The sequence below is a fragment of the Hypomesus transpacificus genome, chromosome 19 (genome assembly GCF_021917145.1).
Source record: "Hypomesus transpacificus isolate Combined female chromosome 19, fHypTra1, whole genome shotgun sequence".
NCBI lineage: Eukaryota > Metazoa > Chordata > Actinopteri > Osmeriformes > Osmeridae > Hypomesus > Hypomesus transpacificus.
In genome coordinates this window covers 14,857,098-14,883,305 of record NC_061078.1, presented here as the reverse complement: position 1 = coordinate 14,883,305, position 26,208 = coordinate 14,857,098, and the positions used below count along the sequence as shown (strand labels likewise).

The following is a 26,208-nucleotide window of genomic DNA, read 5'->3' as shown; positions in this document are numbered from 1 at the left end:
TAAGTCATGGGCTCATATTATAAAATCGCTACTGTCTTGTCCTGTTCCTTGGTTTAGGGGACTGATATGCGTTGCCTAACATTCTGAAGCTGCCAGCTTGGTCTTAAATGTTGTTGTCTGTTCTCTCTACATTAGCTATGGCTTGGAAAAGGTCCAGGAGGGAAGCAAGCATAGGCTGGTCTGCAAGCTAAACAGTTAACTAGATAGGTTAGAACAACAGTAGGCCCAACTCCTATTCTACCTTTAAGATAAAGTGGTGTGTGTATGTGTATTGATGTGGCCTTTTAATTAATCATTATTACGCATTCCCAACTCCTTTTAGATGATTTGTTGTGTGGTGAAAGGTTACCATACACTGGTGTTAATGTAGTCTTTTCTATATTTACTATTTTTCTCTGGTTCTTATTAAAAGCAAAGATCGCAACATGTAAACAGGGACTGGCATCGTTCTCCTCTGAACTGAAGACTATTAGATCCTCACATTATTCCGTTTGTGTGTCTCCTAATGGTAAACCAAGCTCATTATAGCACTGGGGCTCGTGCAACGCAGAACAGGCCAGAAAAGGGTTTTCAGGCCCTTTCATTTCTCCACAGCCCTTCAAAAACAACATGTTTGGACTGTTTCTGTGGTTCACGCTGTTTAGGTCTGAGCTGAAGGAATGTGTCTAAATGGCAAATGCCTGGGAGAACGGGGAGAGTGCATCAGGGGTGATCACATTTGCTCTAAGTGTTCGCAGATGGTAGGGAAAGTTCATCAGCTCTCTCACTCTCCCCGCTGTGGAAAAATGAAGCCTGGAAAGAGAAGGCCCGGAGCCACCGGAAGCCATCTTTCCTGCCTCCGCTGATGATGTTTTTGTGGCCTTGAGCTGAGCTGCGGCAGGGGCAACCCTGCCTTACGCTTGATCTCTGATGGCTACTGAATGACGGGGGTCAGCCAGTAGTGTTGTGGTGGGTCACGCCTAGCGTGCCCCTCTGGTTACGTTAGCCCACTAATCTAGGCTGCTGGAGATGTGGAGACTCAAGCCAGTCATGCCAGCAGGAGCGACAGCTGTGTCTCCTTTATTTATGCTATTGGATTGCCTGTGACTGGTGTTTGCATGTGCTGGTGTTGTGCGGAGAAAACATTGCGTCCCCTTCTATACACTAGCGGAAATCATTTATAGGTGTGTCTTTCAAAGGCAGCCGCCATTGGCCGTTGTGTGGTGATCCCACTAACCAGCCCGTTAAACAGTCGGCCCATTGACCTTGGCCAGGCTGGCTTGAAATGTACACCGTACACCAGTGGCCATTTTGTTATCCATGTCAGTCTGCCAAGTCACGCCCTCCCAAAGACATAAACAGACTAGAGACAGCTGACTCCTCCCTGCCTCTTGGGCAGCTCCGTAATCTCTCATTAAATTCACCAGCCCTGCCAGCCGTAGCACCCCCCAGAAGGTAGATAGGCCCAGCTGGGACGTGAGGAGGGGACTAGCTGAGGAACAGAAGATGGAATGGCTTTGGGACGGGAATTGTGGTCAAGGAGTAGATTAATGTGGTCTTGGCCTAGTAGTGGTCAGAGATGAGTGCAGTTGATTGAAGCAAGTTCAAGTGGATTTGCCCTTTTTCGTGTGTGTGTAGTGAGTCAAACTAGTGTTTTGTGTAAAAACAAAGTCAAAACTATTGTTTCCCAATAAGCGTCACGGTGTGCTACTCTGTCGCTCTCCACCCTTGTCCCATTTCTTCACCTCTCATCTCTTCTCTTTTATTTTCTCTCCCTACAGAGAAGCAAGGTCCGGAGAGGAAGCGCATTAAAAAGGAGCCCACCAACTCCAGGAAGGCCAGCCTGCCGTTTGGGATGGGCATGCCAGGGATCCGGGCCGGGTACCCCCTCTCCGAGCGGCAGCAGGTGGCTCTGCTCATGCAAATGACGGCTGAGGAGTCCGTCAACAGTCCAGGTGCGTGTTTGTTATGTAGACCACGTCTCAGGGAGGGTGACAGAGGGGGTCTGGGGAAGGGGATGGAGGGGGGCAGGCGAGTGGATCTGTGCTGATACCCTGTTCCTCTCCTCCTTGTTGCCGTTAGCAAGCTAGTTAGCTGTCCCAGCTACACAATGTTCCCATGTTTCATTAAAGAGCAGAGAGCACTCTTTTAAGTTGAATTCAATTAACCAAAATAACCCTCAACAGTTCCCATTATTGTTGTCAGCTCACTGCTGAATGAGTTGGTCCATGTTTTGAATGCCCCGGAGACAAAACTAAACATTCCTGTACTGAAGCTGCTGTGGGGTTTGGTTGTGGAATGTAGCATGGGACCATTATGGAAATTAAAGTGCTTTCCCTCTGGGGGGTTGAGCTAGTCTGAGAAGGACTAATAGAGCAATCTCAGCCCTCTGCCAAAACCACAGAGCATCCGGAGACCAGGCAGGCAGACAGGGCTCTTGTTTATTTTATATCTCATCTGCTTTCTGCTATTAGATTAAACTGACCAAGCATTTCCTCCCGAGTGCTGCATTTTGGATGTCTGGTGATTTAAAACACTTGATGCCAGTGTTGTACAATGCCATGTCTCACCTCTGGTAATCCCCTTAGTTGATAAATACGTATATCATTACATCAAGTCTCAGTTTTGGGTAATCCATTTGGTGACGTTTTGGTTAGAGATCCTGTGCTTCCAGTGATCCACCATTCTCCCTTTAGCCTATGGGTACAGGACAGAACATAGATTAAGTGAGTTTCCAATAGAATTTGGGACAATGTGCAGCAAACTTAATAATGTAAATATGATTAAGGTTTTTCTTAAATCCACTAAATGCAATGAAGAGAGCTCACACTAAATGAATCCACAGCTCTGCTGACAACCTTAATAGCAAGACTGCCATCCAGAGGCCAAGTCTTGAACAAAGTTATTTTGAATCAAACAAGACTTACTTAAAATGTTATATTTAAATATATTTTCTATCCAAGTGTCAGGCAAAAAGTGCATTTAGAAAATACAGCCACTGATGAAGGATCAGATGTGCTTAGTTTAACAGTATTTTGGTTGTGAGATTCAAGGATCAGTCTGTATTTTTTAGTTAGCTACAGCACACAGTAACCATATCTCAGCTACTAGGCACGGTGAACAGTAATAATATCTTAACTACTGTGCCACAATAACATCTCAACTACAATAGCACATAGTACAGTGCAGCAAAATCAACTTATTCTAAGTGGAGCATCAACCAATTTTGTGGGTGCAGACCTGTCATGTATTAGTGTTCTTTTTGTTCCGCTTGTGCCATGTTTATTGATCCGAATGGCTATTGGGTTTTCTATTTGTTGAATATAAAGACATTCCTTGTCCTTTCAGACACAACACCAAAGCATCAGTCACAGTCGAGTCTGGGTCAGAAGGGAACGCCAAACTCTGCATCTAAAACCAAAGACAAAGTGAACAAGCGCAACGAGAGGGGCGAAACGCGACTGCACCGGGCAGCCATCCGCGGGGAAGCACGCCGCATCAAGGAGCTCATCAGCGAGGGAGCCGATGTGAATGTAAAAGACTTTGCAGGTGAGAGGAGCTGTCATTCGCAATGGGTTCTTATCTTCTGCTCTTCCCATCCACCTCTCTCTCCATCCCTCTTTTCTGTGGTCGTATGATCATGACAAAACTCCTTTTCTTGCTGCCCGTAGGCTGGACTGCATTGCATGAGGCGTGCAACAGGGGCTACTACGATGTGGCCAAGCAGCTGCTGGCAGCCGGGGCGGAGGTCAACACCAAGGGTCTGGACGACGACACCCCTCTACACGACGCATCCAACAACGGACACTTCAAGGTCTATATACCAGCCACCTTGTACTGGCCTTGTACACTCAATGCTTACCAACACTATAAAACCACAAGCAAGCACCTTAAGAATGCGTGCTGTGTGCATTCCCCTCAGGTGGTGAAGTTGCTTCTAAGGTATGGAGGGGATCCTCGTCAAAGTAACCGGAGAGGCGAGACTCCATTAAAGGTTGCCAACTCCCCAACCATGCTGAATCTGCTGCTTGGGAAAGGAACTTACACCTCGAGTGAGGAGAGTTCATCAGGTATGTGAATCGTTAATCAATTTTTACACTTCAGACATTCTTACCCGCTTGCTCGTCTCGTTTAATGCCCAAAACATAATAGCTATATCAGTCTAGGCAGTGAACGTGTTTAGCTCATTTTTTGACAAGTCTTTTCCTCTGCTTTTCTACCCAGAATCCTCAGAGGAAGAAGATGCTCCTTCGTTTGCTCCTTCCAGCTCAGTTGATGGCAACAACACAGACTCTGAATTTGAGAAAGGCCTCAAGTTAAAAGGAAAGAACTTGGACCCGCCCAAGTGTGCTGTCACCCCTGTCAAGGACGAGTACGAATTTGACGAGGATGATGAGGAAGAGCGTGTCCCTCCGGTGGATGACAAACACCTCCTGAAAAAGGAATTCCGCAAGGACCCCGTTAGCAAGGCCAACAGCTTCATCTCAATACCCAAGATGGAGGTTAAAACCTATTCCAAAAGCAACTCGCTCACACCAAAGAAGGCTGTCCGGCGTATTATCTCGGACAGCAACAGCTCAGATGAGGATGATAGGACGTTGAGTTATACTACACCAACTCCTCGGCAACCGCCATCGGCAACTAACTCCAAAGCTCGGGACTCTGCCACCCTGAGCTCCAAGCAGCAAAAAGAAAAGAATAAAGTGAAAAAGAAAAGGAAGAAGGAGACAAAAAACAGCGTCAGCAAGGAGGTGCGCTTTAACAAAGTCAACGACAAGTTCTGCACCTCGGACTCTGAGTGTGAGGACCTGGAGAGTGAGGATGAGAAGGGCTCGATGCAGAGCTTGAACTGTATAAAGGACTCCTCTGGGAGCCTTAAAGAATCCTCTGTCTTCAATGCCTCCTCTTCTTCTCATGGGGCCTTGAACTCTCAGAAACAGGCACCGTCACTGGCAGAGCAGCACCCAAAGCAGTGGAGGACTGATGGCTGGAAGACCGTGTCGTCTCCTGTGTGGTCAGACGTTAGTTCCCTCTCAGACTCGGTCAGAACCAGGCTGTCCAGTGAGTCGGACTACTCTTCAGCTGACTCGAGTGTAGAGTCAGTGAAACAGGTGAAGAAGAAAACCCAGGAGAACAGGAAGAAGAATAACAATGTGCATGCGAATGCACTGGACAAGAAGAACTCTGACTTGTACAAGAACTCCAACACAGATGGCGCAGTCTCCAAAACTGATAAAGATGGCAAGGTGTTGAAGAAACATAAAGTGAAGCACAAGCACAAAAGTAAAGAGAAGGAAAAGGAGAAGGCTCCTAGTCTTGTGCTCAATCAAGATATGAATGAGAAGTTTGTTAAAAGCTTTTCTTTTGACTTTGACGATTCAAGACAAAAGTCCCTCCTTGTGGAAACCGAGTCCCCTGCAGAGAGCAAGGTCAAGATATCCAAACATGACAAAGATCACTCAAAAAAGGAGGACAGACCTTCAAAAGTCAAATCCGAAGACAAGGACTGGTCAACTGGAAAAGAGACACAAAGACCTACTAAGGAGGAGAAAGCCAAGAAAACAAAGGATTCCACCAAGGATAAGCCCAGCAAGGAAGAGAGGGAGAAGCCAATAAAAGTTGACAAAGAGCGGAGTCTTAAGGAGAAGGAGAAACCCAAAGAGGAGAAACAGAAAGCCCACAAAGAGGAGAAGAAGAAGAAGTCCAAGGAGAAGTCCTCAAAGGTGGACAGAAAGGGTGAGCAAAAAGAAGAAAAACACCTGAAAGTGGATAAAGAGAAGAACACCAACCGGGAAGAAAAGGAGAAATCCAAGAAGGAGAAAGCACCAAAGGAGGAGCCTGACTACCAAGGCTATGATGTCAACAATCGTTTCCTCAACCTTGAAGACACCAAGCAAAGTGCCTCCGACGACCACCACGACCGATGGGCTTCAGACCTCTCCTCTGACTCCTCCCTCTACGAAGATGACAGTTGGGACGCTCCAGTGAAGGAGTACAAGGAGTATAAAGCAAACAATGCCGTCAAGCTGATAGTGGAGACTGTCAGAGAAGAAAGCAGGGACAAGAGGAAGGAGAACAAAGTCAAAGACAAGAAGTCAGAACACAACGACAAACGAACAGAAAAAGAGGTCATCTCCAAGAAGAAAGAGAAAGACTCATTAGAAAAAAATAGTGAAAAGAAAAAGGACTGGGCGGAAAAGCAGAAACTTAACTCCGGTCACTCTTTGGAGAAAGAGAAAAAGCGGAAGGAGTCTGCTGATAGTGTCAAAGAAAAAAAAGAGAAAGACCCAATGGACAGCTGCAGAGACCGCAAAGACTCTTATGAGTTCACTAAAGACAGAAAAGACTCCAAAATTAAACAGGAGTCAATACGAGACGAGTATGGGAATGATGCGTTCTTCAAGGACAGTGAAGCTGTTGGCAAACCATCTGAAATCCGAGAAAGGAACCACTCTGGAAAAGAAAAGGAGAGGAAAGGAGACGGCGTGGAAAAAAGGGAGAAGTCAAAAGCTGAAAAACATAAGGAGAAGCCAAAAGACAGAGTAGACCAAGAGGAGAAGAAGCTTGAGAAGAGCTTGACAGACAAAGCTGTGAAGGAGAAGGACCCAGACCGAGGCTCTAAGGAGAAGAAGGACGGGGCTAAAGACAAACATAAAGACTCTCACAGCAAAGAGAAAGACAGGAAGATGCCTTCAGAGCAGACAAAGGACAAGAAAGAGAAACCCTCCCAAGAAAAACACACAGAAAGGGAGAAGGACTTCTTTGAGGTAAAAAAGGAGGAGAGAAAGCCAGAGAAGGTTCGCGAAAAAACTTGGTATAAGATCGCTGACATCTTTACGGACGAGAGTGAGGATGAGGAGGATAACTACAATGGGGGTGTAGCCAAGCTAAGTGACTCGCTAGGGCTCTCTGACTCTCATAGGAAAGACTCCACACCTGACAGAGATGACTTGGATCACTTTGCAACAGAAAAACCTAGAAAATACTCAGTGGAGGTAAAACACACGGCAGAGAAGCAGAAAGAAAAAGACCACAAAGAGAAGAAGAAAGAAAAGGCCGCATTCGACGTGGGGAAAGATCGAAAGGGCTCCCTGGAGAAACACAACAAAGACAAGAAAGAAAAAGATGTTGACATAAAACACAAGGAGCGTAAAGACAGGATGTCAGTAGATTCAAACCAGGAGAAGAAAAACAAGCAGAAACTTCTGGACAAGAGAGAAGCCGTGGAGGAGAAGATCAAGAGCAAATATAAAGACAAGCAAGACCACCTAAAGGACAGGAAGCCCTCCAAGGGCAGTGGGGAGAACGAGAAGTCCCTGCTGGAGAAACTGGAAGAGGAGGCCATGAATGACTACAAAGACGACTCCAACGACAAGAACAGCGAGCTGTCCTCAGACAGCTTCACGGATCGGGGCCACGAGCCTGTCCTCAGCAGCTACTATGACTCCTCCAACATCAGCTTGCCAGACATCACAGAGGAGAGGAGGGACTCTCTGTCCATCACAACCCCCCAGGACAAGTTCAGGGAGAAGGAGAGACATCGGCACTCCTCTTCCTCATCCTCCAAAAAGAGCCACGACAAGGAGAAGGAGAAGGTCAAGAAAGGCGACAAGAGAGACAAGACGGAAGAGATCCGAGAGTCTTATTGCCGTAGAGAGAGTCTTCCCTTCGAAAAGGAAACGATGCCTCTCGAGGCTGACCCATACACGTTTCCCTACGGGTCTAAGGGGGATGGAGAGGACGATTTTGAAAAGACGTTGGAGTTTGAAAAGGAGATGTCTAAAAAGGCTGACAAGGACAAAGCCAGCAGTGTCATCAGTGACAAAATCAAGGACAAAAAGAAGAAGGAAAAACACAAGGAAAAGATCAAGGAGGACAAACATAAGTACGTAGACAATTGTGGATCCTTCAAGCACTCCAAGGAGGACATTAAGTCTGGACTGAAAGAGAGCCCTCAAATCACCAATCTTAAAGAGAGGTCCAAAGAAGACAGTCCTAAATTTGAAGCAAAGAAGGAAAGGAATAGAGAGACCCTTGACAAAGACGGCAGGACAGATCACATCAAGTCGAAGGTTAAAGAGGAGAACGAGAAACTCGGTGTGTCCAAAGACACCACTCGGAAAGACAACCGTCCTCGTGAGAAACTGCTGGTTGACGGTGACCTCAGACTTACAAGTTTTGGGCAGATGTTGAGTTTGAAAGACCAGGAGATCGAGGAGCGCCATAAGAGACATAAAGAGAGGATGAAGCAGATGGAGAAACTGCGACATCGATCAGGAGATCCCAAACTCAAAGACAAAACCAAGTCCACAGAGGAGCTGAGGAAAAGCCGCAGTGAGCTGTCAACTAAGAAATCAAACAGTTTAGAGTCTGCCTTGAAGGAGAAGAAGCTAAAGGACGTGGGTCTCCCAGCCCAGATGATGTCCCCTGAGAGGAAGTCCCAGCCCATGGATGGTCAGAACTCCAAGGACTGGCTAGCTGGTCATCAGATGAAAGAGAACTTGCCTGCCTCTCCCAGACCAGACCAAAACAGGCCCACTGGTGTTCCCACCCCCACATCTGTCATCTCTTGTCCCAGCTATGAGGAGGTGATGCAGACCCCAAGGACCCCTTCCTGCAGTGCAGAGGACTACCCTGACATCATGTTTGATGGCCTGGACTGTCAAAACTCCTCTGCCATGACCATGTCAATGAATGCCTGCTCCCCATCCTTTTTTGACCGGTATGCATAGATTCTTTCTCAGATCTTTTTCATGTTTTAGGCTCTTAATTACTGCAGGTAGCCATTCAGCAAATTACATTTTATCTACATGTTTCGTACTTACGTAGTTTGCATACCAATACTTATGCTTCAAAAAGGTTTTACTTAGTACAAAATTGTCTTTGCATTCTGGTTGATTTAGTGCTGTAGTATTTATATTGTTTGAGTGTTTTACCTGTGCATGATAAAGCATTTCTCATCTTGCCTGCCTTTACCTGTTTCAGGTATTCCAACTCTTCTCACAGCTTTCAAGAGGGCACGTGTCTGACTCCCGCTAAGAACCTCCAGCTTCCTCTGGTGAGCCGCTCTGGCTCCTCTGAGGTCCGCAGGCCCCTGGAGGACGAGTTTAAGGCTGAAGCTGACAAGTTCCTCCGACAGCAGAGCATGCCTGCCGACTCCGACTTCGAGCTGTCAGTCTCCCACCCTGCAGAGGACAAGCCGGTGTCCATTGAGAGACTGGACTGCCTGTCTTCTCCGTACTTCTCTCCCATGAGGATGCTGTCCCCTCGGGTGGAACCTGCTCAACCAGCACCAGACGGCGCCAGCTCCAGCTTGGTGTGCCCAGAGGGCAACGATCCAGAGAATGTCTACACCAACTTCCTCCTCAATCCATCCACTCCTGCCCACAGACCCGACCCCCAGGAGCCATGCCTGGACATCGCAGCTCCACCCACCCCAGCCCCGGCAGCGCTGCCCCCTCTGGACATAGATGACCTCCCAGAGCCTCACCACAGTGAACCCAGCTTAGTGCCCTCAGACCCAGTCAGTGGTTCTGACTACCTTCCTCCTGTCACTGAGGAGCGAGATGAGGAAGATGAGGAAGAAGAGGAGGAAGAGGAGGAGGAGGACGACGACATGATGTCAGAGGAGGAAGGGGAGGAGGAAGAGGGTGACGTGGAGGAGAGAGCGGAGCGTGCGGCTGAAGAGGCGGAGCAGCGGAGGCAGGAGGAGGAGTGCTCCTCCTTCTCTCCGAGGGCTGAGGAGCCTCTGCAGAAGAGCTGGGCCGAATCTCCAGACAGACGGGCCACAGAGGCGCACCAGCTCAGCCCCTCGCACCCGCACCCAGCCACCATTGGGGAAAATTCCTGCGACCACAACCTGGCCTGGAACTCCGACATGCTCCCCAAGTCTCCCCAGAGGAACTATGGTGAGATCGAGGTGGCCGTCTCCAAAATCACCAGCCCCTTTTCCAACTCAGACAGTGAGATACACCACATCCCAAGCCACACTTCCGTCACCCCTCCCTACGCCTCCTACTCAAGGACCTATGTCCCAGAGTCTGACTTTGAGGAGCAGAAAGATGCGGTGGAAGACATTCCTTCCCCAGAGAGACCTGAGACCACTTCCCTGGATGCACAGGTTAACTACATGAACACCTCCTCCTCCTCTACAAGGTTAGAAGCCTTCTTCACAGACTGTAAGCCTTTAGAGGACAGCCATCAGATAGCACCAGAAACTCCCTGTATAAGAGAGATCAGTCCAGACAGCAGACAGAGTGCCCATGGCTTCACCACAGAGAGCCATCTGGTCACAGCAGGGGGCCACGAGCCAGTGGTGCCCTGGGCTGATCCATTTGCCGCCACTGTGGACGAGTTGGACGATCTGGGACCCTTTTCCCTCCCAGACCTGCCCTTGCCAGACAAGGAAATGCAAGAGCCCGACGCCCGAAACCCAGAGTCTGCCGACCTCAAGGCCCTGTCTGGCCACCTCCGACCCTGTCTGACTGAGAGGCAAGAGGAACCGGAGTTCATGGATGTAGACCTTCCCAGCCTGGCCAAGGCCCCCTGCCCTGCTGTGGGTCTAACCCTCAGCGAGGCAGAGCCGGATCTGGTGGTGCCCTCGCCTCAGCCTCCCTACCAGGCAGAGCTGGACGCAGAGCCCCAGAGTGTGGCGGTCAGCTCCTCCCTGAAGCAGCAGGGAGTCCTGGAGGCCAGAGGGCAGTACGAGGGACCTGCTCAGACTGATGGAACCCTGCTGTTCCCTTCTGTGGAGCCAGACAGCTGTCAGCCCCACAGACACCTGACCGACTCCCAGTCACTGCCCATGGTCCCAGGGATGGAGCCCCTGTTTACCGACAAGACAGATCAGGGTGGGCAGATAGCCGAGCCTTCTCTCGGGTCCTCTTCCAGCCCGCTGCCCTCTGTCCCAGTCGCGGTGACGATTTCCAGCACGGTTCAGGTGTCGGAGGCTCTGGAGACCACGTCGAAGTTGACTGTTACTTTGACTTCGCTACAGACGGACGTAGCGCCCAAGAAGGTGGAGGAGGTACCTCAGAGGATGACCCGCAACCGTGCCCAGATGCTGGCCAATCAGAACAAGAACGTGCCCACCGCCGCCGCCACCACCCTCGCTTGCGTGATGACATCTTCGGCCTCTACTCCAGTCAGTACGGTGCCGAACACCGCAACTGTGACCTCTGTTACCACCCCTAGCACTACAGCCTCCACCACCACCCCCACCGTGGTCTCTGCTGTGGTTGTGCCTCTGGAGAAGGAGGAGAAGAATGAGGTGGTCGGCGTGAGCGTCCCTGTCTCTGCTTCCGCCGCCCCGGCTGTGCTCAGCAAGGTGAAAGGTCGCGTCCTGGAGGAGGAGGAGTCCCAGACGCAGCACCCACGCAAGAGGAAGTTCCCCCGGTCTGGCCAGCAGCAGGTCCAGGTGCAGCTGGTCAACACCGCCATGCAGCAGACCCGGGAGATGATCCAGCAGACGCTGGCCGTCATTGTCAACGCCATCAAGCTGGACGACATCGAGCCCTACCACAGCGACCGCTCCAACCCATACTTTGAGTACTTGCAGATCCGCAAGAAGATCGAGGAAAAGAGGAAGATCCTGTGCTACATCACGCCCCAGGCCCCCCAGTGCTACGCAGAGTATGTCACCTACACGGGGTCCTACCTGCTGGATGGCAAGCCCCTCAGCAAGCTGCACATCCCTGTGGTGAGTCCAAACGTACAAGCCAGCTCGCTCCATCTTGAAACCGATGCCACTGTCCTATCCGACATATTGTATTTATCTGTGCCGTGATATTGGGATGACGATCGCTAACGTGTTCTGATGTGTTTGTCAGATCGCTCCTCCTCCATCCCTCACGGAGCCCTTGAAGGAGCTCTTCAGACAGCAGGAGGCTGTGAGAGGCAAGCTGAGACTGCAGCACAGCATTGAGAGGGTAAGACTGTCCTCATCTGTCTCCCTTCTCTCTGATCTGTGCTCCCACCTATCATTGGCAACCATTTGTGTTTCTTTATTGTCTAATTTCTGATATAATGGAAATGTATAATTTCTTTGATGTGAGATTAAAGCATGAGAGCCAGTGAGCGTTCTTATAGATGTGGAGTGGTCACCACCGCAGTACTGCCGGCTCTGTCTAGATGATTACTGGGGTATGATTAACCCTGGGATTTGGAATGAGCTCATAACTCCACCTTATTATCCTGCCTCCAGAGAAACCTGGAGGACAACATTCATTTTCAAAGTCTCCCTGACCCCTCTCATTTCTAGAATCTTCCCTGTTGGAACGTTGTCCTTGTATTTATGTTCTCGATGTCCCATCCATTCCCTCTGTCTGCAGGAGAAGCTGATTGTGTCATGTGAGCAGGAAGTGCTTCGGGTTCACTGTCGAGCAGCCAGGACGATAGCCAATCAGGCCGTGCCATTCAGCGCCTGCACCATGCTGCTGGACTCTGAGGTGTACAACATGCCCTCCGAGAGCCAGGTTGGTAGCTACAGCAACGTCCCTGTGACATCACCAAGGCTGTAGAAACACTGTGCAACAATCAGCTATCAGTGTCATTGGCATGGCTGCCATCTTCTGCTCTCTCCATTTGAGAATCATCTTGATGTATTTATCCATCACCATTTTATGAGAAAGTGTTTGTCCTATGTTGAGTTGTGATAACCTTCCTGTGGTCTTCTTGAGGCTTACAACTATTCTATCCTACACGTTTTAAGACCCGTGTCTTCTTCTTCCATGCCATGTTAGGGGGATGAGAACAAGTCTGTGAGAGATCGCTTCAACGCTCGCCAGTTCATTTCTTGGATCCAGGATGTAGATGACAAGTATGACCGCATGAAGGTAAGCCTCATATCACACTCCTCCACTCGCTGCACCCCTGGTTATGTTACACTGGACCCCCATTAGGTTAAGAAGGGTTGTCCTTAGGGATCACGTCCGAGTAGACTACAAAGAAATTCCAACAAATTGTGCTGGTATGATCATTATGATTGTTTTGGGGTACTAACGATCTCTCGCCTGTTCTCTCCCAGACATGTCTGTTGATGCGACAACAGCATGAGGCAGCCGCCCTCAACGCGGTCCAGAGGATGGAGTGGCAGTTGAAGGTGCAGGAACTGGATCCTGCAGGTCACAAGTCCCTCTGTGTCAACGAGGTGCCCTCCTTCTACGTCCCCATGGTGGACGTCAACGACGACTTTGTCCTGCTTCCCGCGTGACACGCACATGTACGCCGAGTCACGGCTTGTCATCCTCCACCACTTCTTCTCAAAGAGACATTTTACAGATCGAACGGAAAGGGCTAGCCAGTTTGAAGAGGACTATAAAACCTATATATTATATAGAAAAAAACTGTAAAAGACAAAAAAACTTGCTGATGATTCCCTTCCGTGAGAGGAGTCTTTTTACTGGGGAAAGAGGAGAAAAAGAAAAAAAACACAACTTGCACTTTCATCCTTCGAGTTTCTATGCTTTTGTTTGATCGTATGAAAAGCAAAAACGTCTTTGCTTTGAGGCTTGGTCGGCAGGCCTCTGCCCCAGTCTCTGGTCCATGGCGAAGCAGTGGAGAATAGAGATCTATTTTCTGTTAGTTGATAATCCTCCACAAAGCTGAGACCTCCCACTTACTTGGATCACTTACCAGAGGAGGAGCCTCCCAGTGACCAAAACAAAAGCGTGGTCTGGAGAGTGTGTCTGCGTTAGAGATGCATCGTGGGATCTCCCACCTGTGTCCTGAAGGGGGCTGGAAAGAGTCCGTGGATAAACGCAGTCTTTCTGCTCAGGACGATAAGGCCACACTCAGAGCCAGAGAGCAGTCCCCCTTCTGTCTATGCCTGCAGTGCCACTCCACATCACATGGTGGCGCTGCACACATTCAGCGGCGTATCAAAGGGGTCAGTAGTGTGTGTGTGTGTGGGTGTGTCAGCTCTCTGTCGGAGGGGAAGAGACTGGACTTTAAGCCTCTCTGCCCTGGTGGGCGGAGGGTACTGAGCTCCGAGGAGAGACTGAAGGGTCCTCGATGTCAACTGACTTCACCCTCCGATGCTCCAATGCACACTCTGACCAGGAAGCAACTGCAACAGGAAACACAAACACAGGACAGGACAAAACAGAATAACATGAATGTTGCGAATCAAACGTTTCAAGACGTTAGAAATGGTGGTTTAGAGGAGTAAATATTCTTCTGTCTTTTTCTTTACTTGGGCATTTCATTGTTTCTGAGGAAGTGACTTGAAACACTACAGAGCCAATATTAGTTTAATGGAAAAAAATCTGAAAAAAACACATAAAAAAAATTGTATTCCGTAAATTATGTACAGTTTTTATATTCGTTAACCAATGTATTCTCGCTGCCTTCTAGATAATTTATTTTGCCACACATTACTGCACAGTTGTAAATAACTTATGTACTGTAACATCACTCAGTTAAGTGTAAAAAAAAGATTAAATGAATAAAAAGTATCTTTGTATGTACAGTTCACTTTCAGGCAGCACTTTCCCCCTCATATACCCATGGGCCAAAATGTGTATGCTGTCAGTATTTAGATGCCAGTGCACAGTCCTCATGTTCCCACCTGCAGACGATGTCCCGGGATGGGCCAGTGTAGGCTCCTTGTTTGGGTTACTATCACCACAACACACACAACTAGCTGGTAGATCACCCCTTTCTAACTGAACAGAACCCAACCTAGACTCATCAGCCAGTCCTCACATGTAGCAGAAAGATTATGGATTTATTTAAAGAGAAGAAACAGGTATACTAATCATTGCTTTACTACACAATTATATCTGAAAATCGAAAACCAAGAAATGCCTTTTCCCAGGAAATATTTTAGTTTACGCAATGTTTGGCAAGTCAAACTCTGATTAGAAGGAGAGAGAAAGAGAGATAAATGTCACAAACAAGTCAATCACATATATATAACTCAATTTTCAGACGCTATTATTTCTCTGTCTGTGTTTCTTTTCATCTACATGAGCTTTACAGTTATGTGTAGTACTCACTATCTGAAACCCATAACGCTAGGACCTTGTCTCATCTTCCAAAAGAGTTTGTCTTTACAACCTGACAGGCAAGCCGAAGTCACTTGTGTGATTGCATGTCCAGGTTATTTATCTGATGTGAAATGTGTAAACATGCACTCAGACACTTAGACAAGAAACATTCATAGAGCCTCCATTTCCAGGTGATGTTTATACATTATTCCAGCCACAGGCTGCGTTCCACATTTAAAAATCTCCTCCTGTGTTGATTTGAAAGAATTTTGACATATAACCAACCTGGTCACCTTTTTTTTAAAAATTATTGGACTTGGCAGTTGCGGCTCATTTGAAAGTCCTGAAGTAAAGTAATCTCTTCCAACAATATTTTAATTTGCTTTTTAATTCTCTTATTTCTTTTTTAGAGTTGGTAGTATTCAAGTATCCCCTGACCGATCATGATTGATCCATCCCTATTAACTACAGTAATGACACAAAAGGCAGTGCTCCACATCTTCATTCAAATGGTGTTAGTCAAGTGGTTTGTCAGGACTTCCCGGCTGGTTTGATTCTGTTCCTCAGTTTTACCTACTTGTCCCATGTTTTGCAGTGTGATGGTGTTTACCAATTGCAGTGACTGGCAGCAGTTCAACAAAATAGTTTTCCACGCCAAAAAGCATAGACAGAATTGATTTAGCTGAACTAGCACACAAAAAAGGAAGTTAAAATGTTAGTGTGATGGTGAAGATGTGTTTGTTGTCTTTTTATCCTGTTGGTAGATTGATTTGTGATTAGTAGATTTATTTTATTTCGCCCAGTGGGTCCTAATTTTGAACCGTCTCTGACCTACCATAGCTGGCCCCCACATCTGCCTGTGTGTGATAGAGTTGTTTTCTCCTAATAGGAATATTCAGTTAAACAATTTAGTCACAAATGTTATTTACTCAATGAGAACATAGCTGTGGATGATGGCATGACTAGTCAAGTTTAGCAGTTGTCTGTTCCACTACACAAGATAATTGGCTAGATAAATAGTTATACATTTACTCCTACAAATCATGAAAAGATACACACCAAATATTTATAGCACAGTCATGGTTAGGTATACACCAGAAGTTTAGATTCAAGTCCAATGTTTTGATTTTTTTATTAGTTTGGAAGTGGGTGATTTTGTCAACAGAATCCTTGTGTGTGTTTAGATCAGTGTATGTAGTGTTGCTCTTTTGTCTGTTATGTTTATTTCTTGTTTGAGGCTAAGCACCAGTGGCATGTCAATCACGTTGCTTAGGAACAGAATGTAAACCGTTACTTTGGCCACAGCCTCAAGTTCTTGGTTTATTGTTTACAATAACGCATCAAGTTTGTTTGGGTTTCATGTGCACCTCTCACCTTCAGTGGTCGGAGCCCTGCCTTTACTGTTTGATTTCTTTATTTTATCATTTATTTGAACCATAAAGGCTTGAAATGGTGATGGTTAGTTTTAACAGTAAACAGACACGTAGGCATACCAGCCTGCTGCACACCACTCAAAGCAATAGTTACAAACATCAATATTGGGATTTAACATACCTTTGACCCAAGGGTTAACTGACACACACACTCTGTTCCTCTCATATACGTCCAGTTACTCTCTCCTACATGTGAACATGTTGGTTTAACTTTGTCTCCATCCTCCTCCTTAATCCCAGTCCAGCAGTCAAGCACTTGGCCAGATGACCGTGCAACCTCTGTAACCTCTTGTCATTCTGCAACACGTTACCTCTTCAGCCCTTAGTCCGCTCACCTGACAAACTCATTCGTACTGGACATCCTCGTACACATACACAACTCCTAGAATCACGATTTCAAGCCTTTTTTTGTGTTTATTTCTTGTTATATTGAACCAGACAGTAGCTGTTTATTTAGAATGGCAAATGACTAATAAGAAGCATGGAGAACTACTCTTTAAACTGGTGAGAAAAAAAACTATTTATTATCTTTCTGACACCTGTGGTATGTTTGAGTTGAGGTGGGTCTCCGCTGTGTAAATGTTCCTCCTGTAAAGCGTTTAAAGAGACATTGTACATAGCTGTATATAGTCCCAGGACGTTTTGCACCCTCCTCTTTGTACTAGTCTATACTTGCGTAGAATGTGGGGTTCCAACGGCTACGAGCCTGTGCGCTCGCTGCTGGTGATGTAACAATTTAACTTTTTTTATTTGTACAATGTAGTTGAATTGTGTACATATTGTTGGAGCAGCTATCAGGGGGCTTGGGGGTGGGGGGGGGGGGTTGATGATGCTATCGTCAGTGCTGTAAAAGATCCAGTACTTACACCTTTAGCTGTGTTGATTTCCTGCAAAATCAAAAAGCGAGAAACTGAAAATAAAAGACTAAACTTATGAATAAAAATTCAAAATTGTTATTTTCTACAGTTGCATGTACAGAGAGCGCGAGAACTGCTGTTGTTCCTCAGAGATTATGTTCGTTAATAAAATTTTGAAATATTAATTCTATCTGGTCACTTTCTATTCTATTTCCTTGGACACATTCATATACTCAGGCACACACACCACAAGATCAGGGGCGTTGTTAGACATAAAGCTCTACAGGGGTACAGGCCCCTACTCCTACCATCCCTTTTATTTTTCTACCAAGCTTTCTGCGCACAAGAAGTGTGCGACACAATGCACTATACAAACGCCCCTGGCTTATCTCACTATACGTACAGAGGCGTAAATTTGATATCGGCGTTGGCAGGGACATAATTTGGTAATGCTTGAGTGCGACTGCGCAAGCCAATTTGTTTCGGAATAATGTGCCCTCCGCGCCACCATGTCTGAATAAAGTCTACTCCCCCAAATAGTTTACAGTTAAAATGTCTAATTAAAGCCGTATTCACCGTTTACTTGACACAACAGTTGGTTGAAAAATATTAGTATAATGATAGGCTATAAGCTATCCCCTAAATTCACCCATTTAAAATGTGGTGGCCCGCCGCCCGACAAGCAGTAAATGAACAAACAGGTGAAGCTGTCTTACGCATTATAATAGGCCTAAACCTCATTGGTCTCATAATTGAACTGCTTTTTCAAAAGACCACACTCCGCCTACTTCAGACTCCAGCCTCCCTAAATTGCATGATTAATATGTAGACTATAGCTGCGCCGTCTTCAGCGCCCGAGACTCGCCCACAGTTGTCCAGGCTGCACAGTCCCTTGTAAAATGGAATATGATACAAAGATTTACCCCAAAATAGGTGGATATGGACAATACAATCGAATTGTGGCCGTGTTCAGTTGGTTTCCGAACTTTGCTGTTATGCTTAATCTTTTTACAGATGTTTTTTATACGCTGACTCCAGACAGCTACCACTGCAAGCCCGACCCAACTCTCTTACCCTCGGCATTCTTACTCAGCAACTATTCCCGACAGGGATATCTGAATTTCACAATTCCTTGGATTAACGGCTCTGGGCTGAGCCACTGCGAACTTTTTAAGTACCCATTAAATTATTCTTCTAATGTATCAGTGAATGTCCCCAAAGACACGGTTCCATGCACAAAAGGTTGGGAGTTTTCCCAAGCTGCTGGGCTACAAACCAACTTCGTGACGGAGGTAAACTATTCCAAAATGTACAGGTATTCGTGTGTTTGGGTTTGTTTGAGGTTTGGCGGTATCATGTGTTGATGTGTTTTGGTATATCATACTTCTCAGTATACTTGAGCCAAGATGGAGCATATCAGTCATACTAGTGTACCCCCCCCCCCCCCCCCCTTCACAACTCTGTTTCATGGCAGCTATAGAAGTTATTTTTGTGTTGTTGGTAACAAAACAGGAAACACACAACAGACACAGGGAGTGACTTCCCGAGACAGCCTGTTCCACTGTTCCAATCAGCTCACAGTCATCATCATGTGTCCCCAGGTCATCCTCAGAAAAGCGTGTGTGTTTACTTAACAAGTCTTATATCTACTTGTTCATGTTGAGCTGGAGCTTTCCAGTAGACTGAACTCACAGAGAGGCCTATCCCGTTTTGTCAATATTGTAAAAGGATCAGATACAAGCATTTAGTCTCCCTGGTGTGGTAACAGAAGGTGCTTATCGATCCTGACAAACAGCTGCATACAGGAGTAGAAGTCACTAACTAGAATGTCTATTTAGCAAATCTAGCTTATCTAGCAAATAACAATCATGGTACCTTGTTCTACTAAGATAAAGTTCTCTAAGGGTGCTACTGAAGTTAGTGGTTTGTAGCTGTAGCTGGCAGGGCTGATGGTGGGATAAAGACAGGAAGAATGGAGAGTGTGGAGGAGGGAGATGGGAGCTCACATACTGAGGGCACAGTGCTTTTGGGTTTAATGTGATCAACCTCCACTCTAATTCAATCAGCAAATGTTCCCTCACACACAGACTATTCATGGCCCCGCTCTCCTAGTGTTTGTGTGTGCATGCCTGTGTGTGCATTTGTGTATGTGTGCTTTGTTGATTGATATGTAAGATGAGGGTCAAGGAAAAATAGCTCTCTGGTGTGCTGTTAGCATTCTCAAAGTACTGAGAAATTGGCATGTGGAACCTTACTTCCCACCCCCATCCTTTACTTTCTTAGTGGGACCTGGTGTGTGGAAACTACTGGAAGATCCCAGTGCAGCACATCTGCTTCATGAGTGGGTGGATCCTGGGGTATGTGTTCATAGGAACGCTGTGTGACTGGTAAGTGTGCGCGTGGGTGTGCACCTGTATAGTACTTGATTGTGATTGTGTAGCCCTTTTTGAGTGTATTAAAAATCACCACATACTTCTCAACTTTTTTGTGTGTGTCTGTTTGTGTGTGTGCACACGTGGGTTGTGTGTATACAGCTTGGGTCGGCGGCGAGCCTTCCTCCTGTCCGTGTCTCTCTCCGGCCTGTTGGGCGTGGCCGTTTGTCTGTCCAACAGCCCTGTGGTCTTCCTCCTGCTGCGCTTCAGTCAGGGCTCCATGCTGGCTGGGGTCTTCCTCTCATCATACATCTCCAGTAAGTATGCTTGAGCAAAACCCCTTGGTTCAAGTATGTCAAGCATTTTTTATCCCACACTGACAGAAATCCTTTCTATTTCTGTGTAATCACATTTCCTGTATAAAAAGTAATTTCATTTAGAAGAGGTCATGTGAATTGCTTCATAGCACCCAGCCCAGTCGATTAAAGACACTCCCATTTGATTGTTCGCTCTACTACTTCAGCTTCTGAACTTAGTTGAGAAGAAGCAGCCAGCCAATGTAACACATCAGCTCCAGAATATGTTACATGTCTTCCTCCAGAAGAGAGTTCCTTTTTCTTAACGATAGAATATGGAGAACACATGTATTAGTACCTCCTAGTCTTTGGAAATAAATGGCAAGTGGGAGTGAGAGGAGGCAGCTGGAGGTCATCCCAGCACTTGTTCTGTACTGTCTGCAGGGTTACATGAGTTGGAAACACCCTTATCCTCTATGAAACCAATATCTAACTGTGACTAGTTCCCTACCTGTTCCCTTCACAGTAGTGGGAAGTGCAGGAATACAGGGAGTGCATGGCCAGGGAACCTACCATCCTGGCAATTCTTAGACTGTGACCCCCCTGCTCTGAATGTTTTAATTCCTTTCTGTAATTGTGTCTTTGTGTGTGTGTGTTTGTGCATGCTTGCTTGCAAAGACTTTGTGTGCTTGTGGGAGATAATTGCAGTTTGTGTAGCAGGAGAGAACTCGAAGTTCTCAAAGTATGTATGAGTAAGTGGTGCCAGGCTCAGTTTACCACCAGGTCGGCCCCATTTAAACACACATGCTGGGGCTGACATACACGCCCATGCATTCCTGTGAGGTCCAGGAGAAATGTAGTCCAGATCTGGGTTTGAGGTCAGTCAGACTGACGTGGTGGGAGGAATAAGGAATATTTCCACTTGATCTCCTTCCAGAACCATGAGGAGGAAGAGAGATACAATACAACAGGACGCAGTGAAGGACAATAAACTCTAGTTGTCCCTCTCTGTCAGGCGAGGAAAAGAGGCAGGAGGGCTCTCACTTAACACTGTCAAATTAATGTAAAAGAATACTGCTTGTCGTTTTCTACTCCTTCCCCCCCTCTCTCTCTCGCCTTCTCTCTCTCTCGCCTTCTCTCTTTCTCGCCTTTTCTCTCTCTCTCTCGCCTTCTCTCTCTCTCTCTCAGGGTTAGAGTTGTGTGATCCACCCCATCGCCTCATGGTTTCCATGGTCAGTGTTTTTTTTGCTGTATGTGCCGAGCTGCTTTTGCCTGGGCTGGCTGTCCTGTGCCGTGACTGGCCGGTGCTCCAAGCTGTGGCCACCTTACCCCTGCTCCTGCTGCTTTCCTATTGGTGGTGAGTCAGTCTGTCTGCATCAAGCACTTGTAGAGACCATTCAAGTGTACATGTGCATCAGATCTATCTACCCGTGTGTTCCCTAGTTCTGTGTGGGTGTTCCCTGAGTCTCCCCGCTGGCTGCTGGCCACCTCCCAGATCCCCCAGGCCAAACGGAGCCTGCAGCTCTTCTCCACCAGGAACGGCGCGTGTGTGAGAGATGAGCTTTACCCTGCTGAGACACTGCTGTCAGGTAACTCAACATTTACACACCTGCGCGCATTTGTGAGCTCGAAAGCAACTATCGTCCTGGTAGTGAAATTACATTAGTTCTAATCAGACTGCGTTAGGCCTTTTGAAAGGTTCCTTTCTCTAGCTGGTTGTAGCTGGCTCTGGTTCTGATTAGCGAGAGAGGGACTAAAATCTATCAAAAAGACTGCATCGAAAATTATTAGCTTCCATTTCTAGACGGCTTCACATTGCCAGGTATTCCATACTGCAACGAAGAGGAAGTTACAGGATTCCCGCTGAAACTGAATAGGAAATGTAGGCCGCTAAATTTTGCTAGTGGACACCACCCTTGAAAAATCAGAATCAGAATGGGATTTATTCGCCATGAAAGTTTGCACAGACAAGGAATTTGCTTTGGCAGGAAGGTGCATACAATAAACATATAGGAAACTAAAATTTAAATATGTGGACTATCTATACTAAGGGTACATAAACTAGCAGTACTAGGTGGAATTTGAATTGATTTTTTTTTTTTTAAAGGGTCTGGCAGTGGTGAAAAACTTCTATCCAGTTTTCCAAACATACAGTTCTAGCTTGTTTACGTTATTTGGGTTGCTTGGTTAGGTTGGCTAACCAGCAACGTGACAATATCAAATGGATACTTTGTTTTTAGTAGATATGCAGGGAATTCCATCCAATTGGTAAGACGACAGGAACAGGAATGAACAGGACAGGAACACACTTACATTTAAAAAAACGATTGAATTTGGCGAAACTCCCCTCTGCGGTCAATAAAGGACTTGGACGTGTATTCTGTAGAGATTGATGCTGCCTGGCCGGAGGAGGACACCCATGAAGAGTATCACTCAGTCTTAGTGCTGAGACACACCCGGATCATCTGGAGGAACTGTCTGATCCTCAGCTTCACTCTGTAAGACTAGGATCTCTTACTATATGACTGGATGTGGTGTAGGACCAGGGGTGAAAGTAGTTTTTATTTCTTGGTGGTTCTATGATAAACGTTTAATGCGCGCAATGCGCGCGCCGAAAATTTCACTTAGCCTAATTATTTATTTAATTATTTACTGTATTATATTCTACTTATCAAGCATTCACTAGGACTTCTTATCACTCTAGTATCACTCTTCAAACCACCTGTATCTGTTTTTGATAATTCCGCTTCACGATGAGGACTGAGAGGTTTTGTATTTTGCCAGCAGCACAGATCATGAGAGGGGCCCCCTTGAGGGGGATCCCGATAAGTGTCATTGCACTTTACTGCATTGACTATCAAAGAGGCGCTCACAGTTTGTCGTTGAATTTTATTCTTAACCAGCAGTTGTCTTGGGTCCTCAAGCCAGCTCGGCGCCACAAGCAATTGCTTGTTTTGCTTGCCTTGTTGCGACGGGCCTGTGCATGTCTCGTAATTTCTTACCGGTACGGCGTACCGGCCAGTACCGGCTTACTTTCACCCCTGTGTAGGACTGAGATGACTGGTGTGTTTGGTTTAGCCTTATGGATGGAGGGGTTTTTCCATTGGTTAAATAAAATAAACTATACTCCTATCTTCTTTTCAGGTTTATAGGCACAGGGATCCAGTACTGCTTCACCAGGAACCTGCACAGCTACTCCTCCAACTTCTACTTCAGCTACTTCGTGCGTGTTTTGACCGGAGCGTTGGCCTGCCTCTTCCTCTGCGTGTCTGTCAATCACTGTGGTCGCCGCGGCGTCCTGCTACTCTCTGCCATTGTTACAGGCCTGTCATCCCTCCTGCTGCTGGCCCTCACACAGTGTAGGTTACAGCCCTCTTCCTGGTCCTCCTCTACTCTCCTCCACCCTCTCCTGTCCCCCTCTCCTCTTTCTCCTGCTGGTCACACTACTCTATCAGCCAGTGTAACGGTGTGAAAACCGTGAAACTCACACCTCAAGTATGTAACAGGCCACCCGCGTCAACGAAGAGCTAGCTTTTCTTTAGCGAAGTTGGTAGCGTAGTTGGTAGCGCTTGGCAAGTCGGAGGTTGAGCGTTCAAACCCAGCGAGCAGCGAACGATACCTTGCTATGATGGAGCGTGGCTACGTCTGTTGCATACCGTCACACCTGTCTGTCCTGCTGTAGGGAGGATGTGAATACAGAATTGAATTGAATGTTGTTGGGTGAGGTGGGTAACCCTCGTGTGATGTTGCAGACCTGCATGGGGGGCTGGTGATGGTGCTGTCTGTGACAGGCCTCTTCTCCTCCCAGGCCCTCGCCATGCTTAGTGCATTCTTTGCCAGCGAGGTCATGCCTACTGTCATACGGTAAGTACATTTTACATTTACATTTAGTCATTTCGCAGACGCTCTTATCCAAAGCGACTTACAGTAAGTACAGGGACATTCCCCCAAGGCAAGTAGGGTGAAGTGCCTTGCCCAAGGACACAACATCATTTAGCACGGCAAGAATCGAACCGGCAACCTTCTGATTGCTAGCCCAATTCCCTAACCGCTCAGCCACCTGACGGCCTGCACTTGTCCCAGACACCCTGGGATGTGCGTGTGTGTACCTGCTGTGAGGCCCGCGGCGATGGTAACGTGAACATGTAAATACAGATGTAATCGTTCTCCTCCCCATCTCTGTCTAGAGGAGGCTGTCTGGGGCTTGTCCTGGCTGCGGGCTGCGTGGGCATGGCTGCCTCCTCTCTGATGGAGCTGCAGAACAACAGTGGTTATTTCCTGCACCACGTGATCTTCGCCTCCTTCGCCGTCCTCTCCGTCCTCTGCATCATGCTTCTCCCCGAGAGCAAACGCAAGCCGCTCCCAGACTCCCTAAAGGACGGGGAAAGCCAGCGGCGCCCCGCTCTGTTCCTGACCCCCGGCGAGCGAGACAGCCTGCCTCTGCTGTATACGCGGCCTTCTGAGTACCAGCCTGAGAACTACTCCCGCCTGGTGTCAGCCACCAGGACAATGCTGACCAAAGACACGCTGCCCTTTAACATGGTGGCCCACCCACCTCTGCTGATGGCTCATGGGACAGGCGAGAACAGGCTTCTGAGAGAGGAGCTATCTGAGCGGTAACCCACCATCTGAGCTGTCATCCTGCATCACAAAGACCTTTTTTCTGCCAAATACACACACATGCACACACACAGACACACACACATCTTTCCTCACTACAATTCTAGGATGACCGGCGCTCACTGTTCAGTTGCTGGAGATATCTGTTACTGTGAGCTACTTCTTCTGAGTAATTTATGTTCCTATAAACTTTAATAAAGAAATGAGTCTTAGTAAAGTCATGGCATGGATAGTACATGGCTGTGCAAGTCTGACAGAGTGGTTAAGAACCCCCTAGAAGTCACATAATAAACTACATAATAATGTAGACATTTTAATGTTCGGATCCAAAAATCTGCGGTGAAGCTGTGTAACACCAGAGAAAGTGAAGATAGAGGCGGATGTTAAAGTTGTGGAATGTAGTTGGGTCAGATGAGTAGCCATGTCTGTTCACTTAGTCACTGACTGACAACCACTCAGCTGCCTTTCATTAAACCTGTGGCTTGAACATGCTGGCTGGCTCGCTACCTGCTTAACTGGCAGTCTCATACCTGGTGTATTAATCATTAACTCCCTAAGGGGCCCTAGAGGACGAGACTGTTGTAGTGTGGGTTAAAAACAAGCTATTTGGGGTAATATTGTTGCTGCTGTTATGTTGAAATGAAAAAGAATGGTTCTGCACTTAAATATCTGCAACAAATGTTGTAAATGCTATCAGAACCTAAAATAAAACTTATGAGTCACTTGGCACTGTCAGGAATACTTGGCACTGTCAGGAATACTATCTGAGCAGACCTGCAATCCGATGGTGATCTGGACCACTGTGCTCCACATTTAGTCTGGAGAGGTGAAACAAGGAAGAAGATATGGGCAGAGTTAATGTTATGAGAGATGAAAATGATAATTAAAACAATGATTTGTTTCCTTAAACATAACTAACATAACTTGTCCACAAACTAAGACACAATGCAGAAAGTGTCATTTATCACACTTTGTTATGCCCCTGCTGAAATCAAGGTTGACTGGATGTGTTTGTACATTCACATATAGTCATTTAGCAGACGCTCTTATCCAGAGCGACATACAGTAAGTACAGGGGCATTCCCCCCGAGCCAAGTAGGGTGAAGTGCCTTGCCCAAGGACACAACGTCATTTTGCACGGCCGGGAATCGATCTGGCAGCCTTCAGATTACTAGCCCGATTCCCTAACCGTTCAGCCATCTGACTCCCTTTGTAAATTTGTAAGTACTTAACATATTTTGGCTAGGTTCAATGTCTCACCAGTGTTACAGGAACATCTGATTACAACAACATGGGCTAAGCCTGACAGTTAGCCTGCCCCGGACCAGGGTTGCAAAAAACGAAACCATCGATATTTCTTACGTTTCCCAAACATGCTGGTAAGGGGTAGGCATATCTATGCGCTTTCAAGCGCCACGGATTTTCAAGAGACACTTAATCTACGATGTCTTTGGGAACGGCCCGTAAAACTAAGATTCGTTGTACGATGGATTCTACGATCAACTTTAGGCTTTCAGCAAACGCAGTCCTGGTTAGTTTAGCAGCATAAATTGCCATAGGAAACGAGTTTGAACTATGTTGAACTTGTTTTATAGATCCAAATCCACCGAAATTGTGTCTGGCCGACATAAGCCTGTTTTATTTGGTAAACTCACTTTATGGAA

The 26,208-nt window shown here is 46.9% G+C and overlaps 2 protein-coding genes across 3 annotated transcripts in view; both read left to right on the top strand.

The window, feature by feature from the left end:
- The window catches only part of ankrd11 (ankyrin repeat domain 11), an 88,522-nt gene extending 71,934 nt beyond the window's left edge, over window positions 1–16,588 (top strand). For both annotated transcript variants that reach the window (XM_047041441.1, XM_047041442.1), the window contains 10 exons: window positions 1,761–1,934; window positions 3,328–3,528; window positions 3,651–3,793; window positions 3,902–4,049; window positions 4,204–8,701; window positions 8,965–11,677; window positions 11,808–11,906; window positions 12,309–12,452; window positions 12,720–12,812; window positions 13,004–16,588. In XM_047041441.1, the coding sequence (XP_046897397.1) occupies window positions 1,761–1,934; window positions 3,328–3,528; window positions 3,651–3,793; window positions 3,902–4,049; window positions 4,204–8,701; window positions 8,965–11,677; window positions 11,808–11,906; window positions 12,309–12,452; window positions 12,720–12,812; window positions 13,004–13,189 (8,399 nt within the window). In that variant the 3' untranslated portion in view covers window positions 13,190–16,588. The remainder of the gene's footprint in view (window positions 1–1,760; window positions 1,935–3,327; window positions 3,529–3,650; window positions 3,794–3,901; window positions 4,050–4,203; window positions 8,702–8,964; window positions 11,678–11,807; window positions 11,907–12,308; window positions 12,453–12,719; window positions 12,813–13,003) is intronic.
- A 1,499-nt stretch (window positions 16,589–18,087) lies between these two features.
- Window positions 18,088–25,641, top strand: slc22a31 (solute carrier family 22 member 31). The gene is made up of 9 exons (XM_047041443.1): window positions 18,088–18,548; window positions 19,540–19,643; window positions 19,791–19,945; window positions 21,113–21,281; window positions 21,368–21,513; window positions 22,311–22,422; window positions 23,069–23,283; window positions 23,677–23,788; window positions 24,112–25,641. Exons 1-9 carry the CDS (start codon window positions 18,156–18,158, stop codon window positions 24,542–24,544), a joined length of 1,839 nt encoding a protein of 612 aa, XP_046897399.1. The 5' UTR covers window positions 18,088–18,155; the 3' UTR covers window positions 24,545–25,641.
- Window positions 25,642–26,208: the final 567 nt, after the last annotated feature.